The following is a 12,195-nucleotide window of genomic DNA, read 5'->3' as shown; positions in this document are numbered from 1 at the left end:
AAATAAAAAACAGTTGAAGGGATACGTTTGTATTTAAATCAGAGTGGTGTGAATTTTACAAGATTTTGCTACACAATGTAAAACTTCTCATCCTTTCATCCCCATAAACAGAAATAAATCATGCAGCCCCTGAGTCCTATTAGTGTTGCTCGCTACGCAGTGTTGTTACTATAACAGTAAAGATTTGCCCCAATACTGTGTATGAATCATACAGTTTCTTATTGCATTCAATAGAACAGCAGCATTTCTACATTCTAAAACATTGTACATTATAGTCACTTAACAAGTTCACAAAATGACTATGACATCATTACTAGGGGCAGTATTATTAATATGGAGTGATGTGCAACAGTGCCCCCAAGTTGTCAATACAATGTTATTTAACATTAGCAGTTCTTTTATTTTTTGATCGGCCATCTACACAGCCAAAAATACCCCATAGTATATCACCGCCCAAACATTGATATAATAGAAATAATACCTTTGACAATGACATTTCCAGGAACAAAAGACATGAATAAATACAAATGCACTAATTATTCAATCTAAACATATAAAAGTAAGCTTTAAAAAAATAAGGAGAAAAAAAGAAAAGAAAATAACAATAAATTACACAAGTTATCACTCAAGTCACCCATCACCCAAAATAAAGAACGCAAGGGGTTTGCCTGAACTCCTTTTTGGCTTAAATTATTGATAAGAATTGAATGATGTTCAACATTGGCATTTCCCATTCAGGTGTACTTCCTTTATAGCACACATGGCATTACATGTTTTGTGAATATGGATCGTCTCTATGATCACAATGATTGAAGTTGCTGACTTTAAATAGAGCTGTTTTTGTCATCATTCAGGGTGAGGCTCCAGTGGTCCCTGCAGTTCCACTGCTGGGCATGAACCTCACCATTATGAAAGACATTCGTCTCTGGCATATACAAACTCCTCGTCTTTGGTTTGTTTGTGCTTGGGCTGGAAGACACAGATCAACACACAATCATGTAACGGCTGTCAATATATTTAGTTAACATTTCAAGAATCTTGCAACATGGACAGTTGGGCAACTACTGGTACCTGTTCTCTGGGATTAGGTGATGAGGGTGGTGCAGGTCTGAAGTAGATGGTGTTTTAACTGGGCCACATTCGGGTGTGCAGAAGCTTGTGTGGGATTCACATTCATTCAGCCATTCTGGAGCCGACACTGCACTACCATCTGGCTCAGCTGTAAAGGAATTAGGTACTGTGATTCAATACAAAAATAGACAGAAGACTTTTCCATTAGGTAAGCTGATCTTAGATATATCCAACTTGGCCCGTGAAACATTCTAACTTAGTTCAAACGAATAACAGTTACCGCCAAGTAAACAGGACACATTTCAAATGGTATTCATCTTATGACTCACATATTGAAAAGGCACTTTTAGACTTTGACATCTGAGGTTTCTTTGGGTCCGCAAAGGGAGTCAAGTTTAAAAACTGATGTTTGAGCCATGTTGCACGGTCATCCTCGAAAGACTTCCTCTGCAATTTAGACAGGACACAAGTTAAGAGACTAAAAGTCATACCATTTCAGCATGCAATATTCACAATGTTCTATACATAACACAACTGACCTCTTCCAAGAATATACCAACAACATTTGATAGCAGGTTCATTTCTTTGTGTGTTTTTTCTCTTAAGTGTATGCCAATTGCTTGGTGGGTGGTTCAAGATGACTTAACTTCTTTGCAAAAGCACATTAGAATAATGTCCAGAACAAAAGAGTAACTACCACAAACCTGTTCGCTCAATAATGACACATGTATGAGAGCACTTTATTTGCCACACAGGATATTTAATTCATCACATTTTAACTTTTTCTTTACAATGTTTTATTTGATTTTAAACATACCTCATGGCTCAGTCTTATGGCTGCCTCAGTGAAGTTCCTTCTCTCTTTCTCCAAGTTCCTTCTCTGCTCTCCAAGGGTCTTCCACTCCTCTCTGAGGCGCTCCTTCTCCTCCAGCATGTAGCAGTCGTTCAACAGCGATGCCGTCTCTTCATCACATGGAGAACTCAGCTGCTGCTACAAGACCAGAGGGAAGGTGTAACTATGATGTTGCAAGAGCACCACCAGATTCTGTCCGTCTGACTGGGGCCGAGAGTGGAGAGCGGCTAGAGAGGCGTGGTTCTCTGCTGTGCAGGAATTTACTGTTAAGCCCTTTAGAGGTGTTTTGATCAAGACACATTTCTGCGAAATAGAGTAACTAAGTTCTGAAGTTACTCGTTCATCCCCTGGGTCACGAAGATGATTTCTCTATGGAGAATAACATTGGGTCATCTTAGAATCGTCTCATATAAACAAAGACATTTACAAATTGTCCCGGCGCTAGCACTATATCGTTTACGATAGTCAGTCACTCATATTTGATACAGTCTGTTTCTGGTGGAAATTTAATTAATTCGGCGGCGGTAACGTTAGCGTTTTCTCGCCTTCAGTTGATGCTTCATACCCATATGAGTCAAACTGCTGTGCTCTTCTTTTTTTTTGACGCGATATTAAACACGTCTATGGGAATTCAGAATGGGGGGGGGGGGGATATGACCCAGGTAGGATGCGAAAATTACGTCAGACTTTTGTGCTCTATGAATCACTCGAAGAATAATTATATTTGATCATGCGTGTTGGTAAATAATGAAAACCATAATTACAATTTAGGCATTTAGCAGACACTCTAATACAGAGCGAGTTACAATCATAGATATTTTCCGTAAAAATTTCCATCGTTTTCAAAATACACCTCAATAAAAACTCAAAAGGTTCAAATACATCATACAATCCATTGGCTACTCTATTAACTTCAACTGCTGCATTTCAACAAACAAATAATAAATCATTGTTATGCCAGCCTGGCTCATCTTGTATTAGCCACCACCACACTGTAGATCAAACTCATATTGCTGCTTGAAAGATTAACAATAGTAAGAAGTAAATGTATTACACACATACCTGTAGTAACTGTTGTTGTGAATGAATAAAGTCTTTGCACTGTTGGATCTCCAGGTTCAGTCTGTCCATCTCTTTTTCATGAGCCTCCCTTGGTATTGTGTTCATATTGGCCCGCTCACCCACCTGTGCTAAAGATGCTGAACAATCAACATACAAACAGAATAACACTGTTAGTTCAACCAAGCCTTGTGATTTTGTTTATCATTTCTTTGGGCTGGCCTGGTGATATCGTTAAAAAATCCCCCCCCAAAAAAAAAAATCAGGATAGTTCTGCCATTCACACACAAGCTATTTTAGTGCTGACCTCCAAATTGCTATGATAGAACACATACACGATAAGAAAAATACTGGTATGCAATGAGTTTAAGTTGCTTTTCCTACATCAACCAGTAGAGGTTGCTGCTGATCCATGACTGCTGATTCAACAATAAGATCCCCTCTTTCACTTGGTACAGGTCAGCCTAGGCAGAGGAAGGTTGTCAAAGCAGCTTATCTCACAACCCCCAATAGTACTGTTATCAACTTACCTTCAACACATAGTTTTGAACATAGCGTTCATTTTTGTATATAGCGTTTAAACCACTTGATATCACATTTGGGTGATATCTGCATTGAGAGTCCATGGTCTGGTATTCCTGGAGGGGCAGAAGAGCCCTAGCATCCTGGTCCAGTATTCACAGAATGCTACAACAAAGGGGGGCATGTCTGTCTCCCACTTGAGGCCAAGGGAGACAGCCACCTTCGCCGGGAGAGCACACGTTGCTTCTGTAAACACCGGTGGCCCTTCTGAAGCAGCGCTGCCAGTGTTTTGAGGGCACTACATGTAAGAAAATCATGCAAGGAGTGCAAACTGCTTTTCCTACAGCAACCAGTAGAGGTTGCTGCAGATCCATGACTTTCATGTTTACATTCAGTTCAAACAAGTCCTCTCTCATCAGCTCGGCAAATGTATTTTATCGTATTTTTTTAAACCATCTGCTATGACAAAATTCAGGGATGTGGAAAAAAAGCAACACACAAAATAGGAAAAAGGTATAACAGCAGAATTCGCCTGAGTGCGTGAGGAAGACTACCTTGGCTGTCCAGTCTCTCCACGTGGCTCTTGAGTCTCCTCCACTGAAGGCGAATGCTGTTGGTCAGCTTTTCACGGGCGTGGACGCAGGACAACTCTACACTGTCCTTACTGGAATCAAACACTTCCTCTTCTTCCTCCGAGTCAGACTGCTATAATAAATGGGAATGACCAATCAATATACTGACTTGACTTGCAAAAGGTCAATGGAAAACAGCAGCATCCAAAAAGAAGGGTCTGGCCTCAGTTATACTATAATTTGACTATAGTAGGCTGAACCCGTTTCATTCTCTAAGCCTTCATCAAACCCGGTAATTTTTGTCAGTTTGTAATCTTGTGGACCATAAATATGGGCCATGTGGGATCATCCAGTAAACTACCTCTGTCTCTCTACCAGTCACTTTAGCAATTCCTCACATCACAAAAAAAATAAAAAAGAAAAGAAAGTGAATTTTGGGAAAACAAATATTATCATGTTAAAATACATTTTGTAAATACATTTCCATCTCTAGTTTTGTGTGTGGAATCTGTAGTCGTTATAAATTATATGGGGTTAAGTGGGAGCAATGCCTCTCAAGATTAACTCATTAACAACCCATTTAGCCCTGATTCCGATTCTAAAAACGCCTTCTAAAACCTAACCTAAGTTTTCTTAAAATGTTCAAATTCTTACTAAAAAAATAAATAAAGAATTATGTTGCTATATGTATAGCAACAACTAATGAGACAAAGAGGTGGCTCCCGGATTGAAAGGTATAACAAAGTAAAGGTTACAACCGGTCTAAATGGGTTAAGAGCGGGAAAGCCTCCGTGTCATTTTAGATTTTAACCATTATTTTATACTTGAACTATTACAAAAATAGCAGATATACAAGCTCATAGCGAGTCACTTGTAAACGTACGAGCTTGTAAATCTGCTATTTTTAAAAAATCGTGAACATTTGTGCAAATCTTTGAATACATATATATATATTCTTTTAAAGTGAAAATGTTTTACTCAACTCTTTGCTTCTGGGGGTCCCTGTACAAAAAATTGGGGGTCCTTGACATAAAAATAAGTTTGAGCACCAATGATATAGCGACATACGTTTTTCAGAAAACTTGTTGTTGTAGAATCGGCCTCAGGTCAAGGGGTTAAGTAACAAAAAGATATATATAACTAGGAAAAAAAGAAGATAGATAGAACACATAGAACACAATGGGAAGACTGTGAAAAGAGAAGGGTAAAAAAAAAGAAAAGAACTTGTCCAACCTGTCCTGGTTTCGGTGTTGGTTTCTTTGAGCGTAAAATTGACATCATGTCTCTCTTCATCTGCTGCAACACTTTCTTCAGCTCTGCGTTTTCCAGCAACAGGTCTTTCTGACGGCTGTCGTAGTCACTCAGCAGAGTCCTGTACATCTCCGCCTCATGTCTTAGGATGATCAATGGATTAAAACATATACAGTATCGACCTATATTTTTATTCATTTATGATGTGGTAAGAAAGTTCACAATAGCATATTCTACATCTACAAAGCAAGCTGTATAAGAATGTATTTGATTACAGATTTTTTTTGGGGGGGCTTAAAGAACACTAAAAGAGGGTTGTTAAGACGAAAACACTTACTTGATCTCTGTTTTTCCAGTTTTCCAGCGGCTCCTTTTCCCATCAGCTCTTCCAATGTAATTTAATATGTCAATGGCTGAAAGTGAAAGGTCAGTGAAACAGAAAAACAAATTGCAAAAATGTTAACAATGTATAAAGTTGTCATAATTGCTAAATAGGTGCAAATTCAAGCCAGATTTAGGCCTAAAAGATTTTCCATTAAACCTTGTTTCTTCTCCTTTTTGTCAACTAGGAGTTGATTCAAACGCTCTCTGAGTTTGTTGAATTCCCTTTCTTTCCTCTTCATATCATGATTGTACTGACTGGCCCGGTTTGCAATAATATGCTGAAGTTTTTGCACCTGACAAGAAAGCAATTAAAATGGCATTGTAAAACGGTATTTTCCAAATGAAACCAGAAAATGAGGAACATTTATTTTCAACACAAAACAACACAAGTCCCATTACCTCTTCTTTTTCATTTTTCAGGCAGTTTTGTACGCTCTTCACTTTCAGCTGTAGCTGACGTTCTCTCTCAAGGAGTCCTGTGTTTTCCCTTTTGCAAAGTTCAACTTGATCCTAGATCATAGGATGGCACAGGGAGTATGGGCAAAAATAAATCAATACAACCATTAGAATGAACAATAAATGATCAGCTGAAATAAACGCAGTCTAATCTGATTTGATCACTCAGATGTAACTTCATAGCTCTGTATTGACAGGAAGACGTGAGTATTGACAGGTTACAAAGGACCCCAATGGAAACAAGCCATAGGCTTTCTTGGGTTTAAAATCCTCTTAGCAGACCTTGAACTGTAGTTTCCTCTGCTTTTTTTTTGCAAACTGCTAATTAAGTATTCAATCAATCAAATCAAACACACAAATTATGAAATGATTGTTTTCCTGTGTGGTTTTCTACAGTTTTGGTGTCATGGGGGATTTGATTCCAAATCCATTACCATTTCCTGTTATTGTTACTAGCTATTGCAAGTTGTAGTGCTAGTGAAAATATCCTCCTCTAACTAGCGTAATGGCGTTTTCTGTTTGCCAAAATTATAGTTTTGGTATGCAGTGATGGTTATGTTCTGGATGTGGATGCTCATGGGGTTGGGCTCACCTTTAGCCGAGTGTTGCTAAGCTGCAGGCAGTCCGCGCTGCTGCTCGACTTGAGCTGCTCCACTTCCATGTCTTCCAAGGTGCGCAGGCCCCTGCGGTACAACTGAATCAGGTCATACATGCTGTTGAGCACAGCCACCACATTAAGCTCTGAGCTCCCATCGGATTCTGTCCAAACCGATGGGAGGCCAAGGGAGGACAGTTCCTGGAAAAGGGGCACAGAGACAAAAAGAGGGACATGATGTTTCAAATTGGCTACAATGTTGCCATGCAGTGTTTTCTCTGGCATCTATTGAAGCAAACGGGATATGGGATGTAAGGGAAATATTTCATACTATTATTACTTTGTGTCTTTGTCTGTACCGTATTCATTGTATTGAAACCTTGTTTTGGGGCTCTGTTGCTCCAAATTAGGGGCCAGTCATAAACCCCTGCTGCTGCCATTTGTTCATGAAGGGCAGGTAACAGCTGATTCTGGACAAGGACTGCTCTATACTTCTATTCTCAACTTAACCTGTCAGCTTAAGACATTGTTGTTATAAAGTCTATTAGTGTAGTATCTCTACATATAGACCATTCAAGGGCAGCTACTCTGTGTGAGTGGACAACTTTAAGAGGGGTCAGAGATTAGTCCTCTGAGGGTGCTTTTGCCCTGATGGGGGCTTTCTTGTTGTCTAGGCCTTGGGTACAGGACAGAATAGAGTGTTGGAGAGTGTTTGCTTTTCCTGCTTTTGGATGTCGCAATAAACTTTGACTTATACATTCACCTTCCGCGTGATTAGTATAATCCCCACGACAGGGTGACAGTGCGACCAGTAAATGCAAAACAGAAGCAATGTTTTACGGTACTTGCTGTCCTAAAACATAGAAGGCACAAATAGAAATGTTGGGAAGATTCTAAATGTATAAATACACATTATTGACAGATTTACCTGAAGAAGCCCTCCAGGTATACACCATGTTGTATGTATCCACATAGTAGCCTCGCAAAAAATGTAAAGCAATTTTTTAATATATTTCCGTGAACGGAAATTAAGAACAGATGACAGCTTCCGTTCTCAGATTTCGGGAGGTGTACTTTCAGACTCTATATGGCATTCGGAGATTGTGGAATAGTTGTCTGGCTATGGGAGACTATCCACATAGTATGTTCTCAGCTTATCTATTTGTGCCTTCAACAGTATTTTTTATGACACAAGGCCTACCCTAAATAGTTTGTGTACTGCTTTTACTGGTGGCTCCCTTATCACGTTTGTTATGTCTTTTGGCAACTGAGCAAACAACTTTGCCTTAATTTTCCACACTGTTGTTTGTGTCTTTATGTAGCGCAATGTTCTGGCCTGTAATGTTTTTCGTCCGTGGAAATTGTTCGAGAGGAGGTTATATAGCCACAGATATTCATGGATACTTCAAACTTCATCATAATAAAAAATCTCAACATCAAGCATGTTGATTGTTTGAGGGACAATAGAGCTCATTTGAATACTGTTATTTAAATGTTTTATGTTCTGTGTAAGTGCACTGCTCAATGAACAGAACAGACATAAAAACAAACCTCAAAAGATCGGTATGGTGAGCATCTATGCTGGATGTTCATACTTAAATCTGACAGCTTTACTACTACTTTACCGCAGTCAAATATAAGAATGCAACGGTTGGCCTGGTGCAGTGATCTAAATGTAGAAATAAGCGTTGAAGATTGGCAGAAGGTTTGCTATAAAGCTCAAACGCAGACAATCAATACCAGATACAAGTTATTACAGTACAAATGGCTGATGCGAACGTATATTAATCCTTCTCTACTTCATAATTTTGATCCTAATACACCAGACCAATGTGTAAAATGCAATGTGGAGAAGGGTACATTATTTCACTGTTTATGGCAATGCCCAGAGATCATGAAGTTTTGGAAAGAGGTACTTGGTATATTATCCCAGATAGTCTCAGAAGATATTCCTATCTGCCAACAGCTGTGCATTCTGGGCATATTTCCTGATAATCTCAAAATTAACAGTAAAAAAAAGAGTATGATTATATACCCTCTTCTCCAGGCTAAACATACAATTGCACTCTTTTGGAAAAACCCAGATAAGCCAGACATTAGACAATGGTATAGAGAATTATCAAATTGTCTTGCACTTGAGAAGCTGACCTTTGCCATTAAAAAGAAATCTGCCATCTCTCAAGAAATTTGGGGACAGTTCATACAGTTTATGGAAGGTAATCCTTTGGGACGTGTGTTAATAGATGGTTCTGCTACTTTGTAATGTGGGAAGAAAAAATATGACTGTTTATGATTATGATCTGTTTTTTCTGATGTTTTTGTAATGTTTTTTTTTTTATTATTCTGTTTTTGTTTTTCATATTGTTATTATGTATGTGTATGTATTCTATTTGCTCTGTTTTTCTTTGATTATTTATAGACATTTAACACAAGAGCCATATTGTTATGTTATATAATTGAAAATGCCAATAAATATATTGTTTTTAAAAAAAGGGAAAAAAAGAATGCAACTGTTGAAATCAAAACTTTTTGCTTTCTTTTACTTTAAAAATCATGTCTGATTAGTTTCATTTTAATCACGTTATTCTAGCATAAAACTCCCGTCATGGTTTTCAAAAACACAAAAGCATTATGAATTAAGTGTGACTATTATAATAGCATAAGGTTACTGACCTGGTTGATGCATGATAAACATTCTGGCACGTTGTCCACTGTGCAAAAGGAGCCAAGCATGTATTGGTTTCTGTGCAATGGCAGGGAGAGCACTGGCACTGACGATTGGCTGAACTGTCTCAAGGGAGACATTCTACATTTGAAAGAGCCGCCAGGAACGTCCTTGAAATCTGCAGGGTGAAAGAATGTCTGTTGTCAAGCAGATATCTGGGCCTATGTTGATAAACTAGTATGCAGTTAGTAAAGGCATAGGACAGTCTTGTTCTTGCACCACAAAAGCAATGCAGTGGGTGGCCAGGAATTGAGGTTACCCATGGCACAGAAATAGCATATATTAATAGCACTGATCCGTCATGTGTGTCGATTTAACCTTTTCCTTACGCACAAGGCTGGATATATAGAGGATGAGACTGTTCTTATAAACTACTGTAGTAGACAGAGCACTTCAACGTTTTGGCTAAAGCTAAGAAACCAATGCATGATGACAACATTGTATTAACATTTCAGAACAATTTAGTCTCTTCTTTGAGTGTGTACATGTGTGACATGTGTGACAAGTGAAATGTTGGGATAACTATTACGTTGTTATATATTACAACTGACAAATGTTTGTACACACTAGCAGTAAAATGCTACTACAAATGCATTAGTGCTGCTGGTCAACAACATTTCTCCAGGCCAAAATCTTTAACAGATTACTCACCAAGGGAAGACACTGGCATCACTGCAGTGCAGTTCCTGGTCCTGAATTATCCACTACATGTGCAGGACACACTCGACTTGCAAACTCATAGATGCAGGCAGACTGAAATAGACATGTCAGATTAGCAGTGCCAATTCAACACTGTCTGGATTACAAGGGTTGACTGTGATAGATGCACTGTGGGTAAGAGAAACATGCTGCAGCCTAAACAACAAGGGAGGGAGGGAGGGAGGAAGAGCTGATTAAGAAAGGCCAAATGATTGATCGTAAGCAGTAAGTGAATACACTTCTGCATCTGCACTCTATATCCTCTGAAAGAATGCAGGATTTATTCCAAGATTTCTTGCGCATTTAATTTACTCAAGCAAAGAACGCTCTTGTCGTCCGATGGGTGGAGAAATTCTATAGTCCAAATGTCCAAGTCCAGTTATGGCATACACGCAAAAGAGACTAATTTTGCCTACATCATTTATTCCAAAAATGTAATTGTTGCAAGGAAAATCATAGAAAGTGGTAAATATGAAAGAACCAGCACTCATACAGTACTTCCACAGTGCAGAGGCATGACAATACATTTGATGAGATTGTGTGATGAAAATCCACTGTAGCATTACAAGTTGGATTTAAGCCAACATCTTAACAACACAATGCTCTTATCACCATCCATCTGACCGTTCTAATCCAAAACACATGCTGATTTAACTGCATGAAGAAAAAGAAAAAAAAAATCTACATTTGTAACAATCCAAAAACAATTTGTCCTTCTTTTCAAAAGGCTATATAAATAAATATAAAATGATGTAAACTGATAGCTTCAGTAATCAGTATACACCATTACAGGTGTTTCTGTCTGGAACAACTGATGCATGTGCAAAATTACAGAACTGGATGACAAAACCAAATTCTTAATTCACTGGGTTTAAATTATTCAGTAATGAAAAAGCAACAACTATGCTGCCAGTGCCATGTGTTTCGAGCACCCAACAACAACCCAGCCTTTTGGCAGAGAGAACAGATGGCATGCCTGGCTACGAAGCTTACAAGTCACAGACCTACTTAGCAAACTAATAAGACCTAATTAATGGACATGACCTTTAATGTAATGGCTATTAAAACCTAGTTATAAACTCTGTTAGTTTGCGCATTTTCAAAATAACATGCTACTACGTGTTGATGATTTCGTGTATGTTGAATTGAATACACAGGACCACAATGGAAACAAGCCCTTTAAGGACTTTTTCTGTTATCCTTTTTAGCATTATTGTATACCTCTGTACTAGCCTTAATTGGATCAAGACTGTCATAGACTTTTACTTTCGTATGAAAATATAAATTAAAAAAATACATCTATGATAGTTTGTACCTCTGAAATATTTTTGCAAGCTGTTAATACAGTATAATCAATCAAAATAAAACTAACGTGTCACGTTAAAATACCGAAATAACCACAGACCGAGAATACGAGATAATGATGCAAACCTGTGGATCAGTCGGTGCTACTATTACATTTAAGTAACTGCGGAGTGACAACGTATTCAGCGCCAAGGACACAGTGCTCTGAAGAAGCCTTAACTTTGTGTTTTTACATCGCTTGGTGCCAAATTCCTCACCTCACCTAAAACGTCTGTCACATAATTATTCCTCCAGGGTACGACGGGTTTTGCACGGCGTTGCTTCATGCATACCCGTGGCACCACGGCTTAAAATGGCATGTTAACGGCTTTCATTCACCACCACAGACCTGGCATTGAAACCACACAGCTTTTAGCTTCACAGAACACAACTTGTTTGCTTTAATTACTTACTTATTAAACGTTTATATCAGTTAATATTCTCCACTGTCTGTCTTCTCTTCTCAGCTGGTCTGGATCCACCGCACGGCGTACATACAAAACACGACTGACTGCTGACAAATCAAACGTCACTATCATTGGCTCCTCCGTTTCCCAGGCAACCAAACACGTGACCCTTTTCAAACTTCCGCTTTCAACGGAAGTCGTCACTGAATGATGAAGTATACGGAAGTGCGACGGAAGTAGTCATTTTAGCGCCTCTT

At 38.6% G+C, this 12,195-nt stretch overlaps 1 protein-coding gene across 2 annotated transcripts; it reads right to left on the bottom strand.

Annotated features, from left to right (window-relative positions):
- Positions 1-2: 2 nt before the first annotated feature.
- LOC308086281 (afadin- and alpha-actinin-binding protein-like) lies at positions 3-12,024 on the bottom strand. Of its 2 annotated transcripts, none has more exons than XM_080429765.1 (14): positions 11,945-12,024; positions 10,140-10,241; positions 9,437-9,606; positions 6,761-6,964; positions 6,112-6,222; positions 5,870-6,005; positions 5,666-5,741; positions 5,311-5,470; positions 4,060-4,207; positions 2,987-3,123; positions 1,889-2,062; positions 1,401-1,518; positions 1,072-1,219; positions 3-969 (listed from the first exon to the last, which is right to left on the bottom strand). In XM_080429765.1, exons 2-14 carry the CDS (start codon positions 10,156-10,158, stop codon positions 825-827), a joined length of 1,746 nt encoding a protein of 581 aa, XP_080285891.1. In that variant the 5' UTR covers positions 10,159-10,241; positions 11,945-12,024; the 3' UTR covers positions 3-824. The 2 variants fall into 2 exon arrangements, with proteins under 2 accessions (XP_080285891.1, XP_080285890.1); XM_080429764.1 differs by having other exon boundaries at positions 4-969; positions 4,060-4,210.
- Between the last annotated feature and the right edge of the window lie 171 nt (positions 12,025-12,195).

This window comes from Gymnoscopelus braueri (assembly GCF_963280865.1).
Source record: "Gymnoscopelus braueri genome assembly, chromosome: 6".
NCBI classification, from domain to species: Eukaryota; Metazoa; Chordata; class Actinopteri; order Myctophiformes; family Myctophidae; genus Gymnoscopelus; species Gymnoscopelus braueri.
The sequence above is the reverse complement of the archived record's forward strand: the minus strand, read 5'-3'. Positions and strand labels throughout refer to the sequence as shown.

Excerpts from the sequence above, each read along its gene's own strand:
- LOC308086281 (XM_080429764.1), bottom strand. Across the intron at positions 3,124-4,059 it reads GGAGAGACTGGACAGCCAAG|CATCTTTAGCACAGGTGGGT; the intron begins GTAGTCTTCCTC and ends TTGATTGTTCAG. Across the intron at positions 2,063-2,986 it reads CACAACAACAGTTACTACAG|CAGCAGCTGAGTTCTCCATG; the intron begins GTATGTGTGTAA and ends CTGGTCTTGTAG.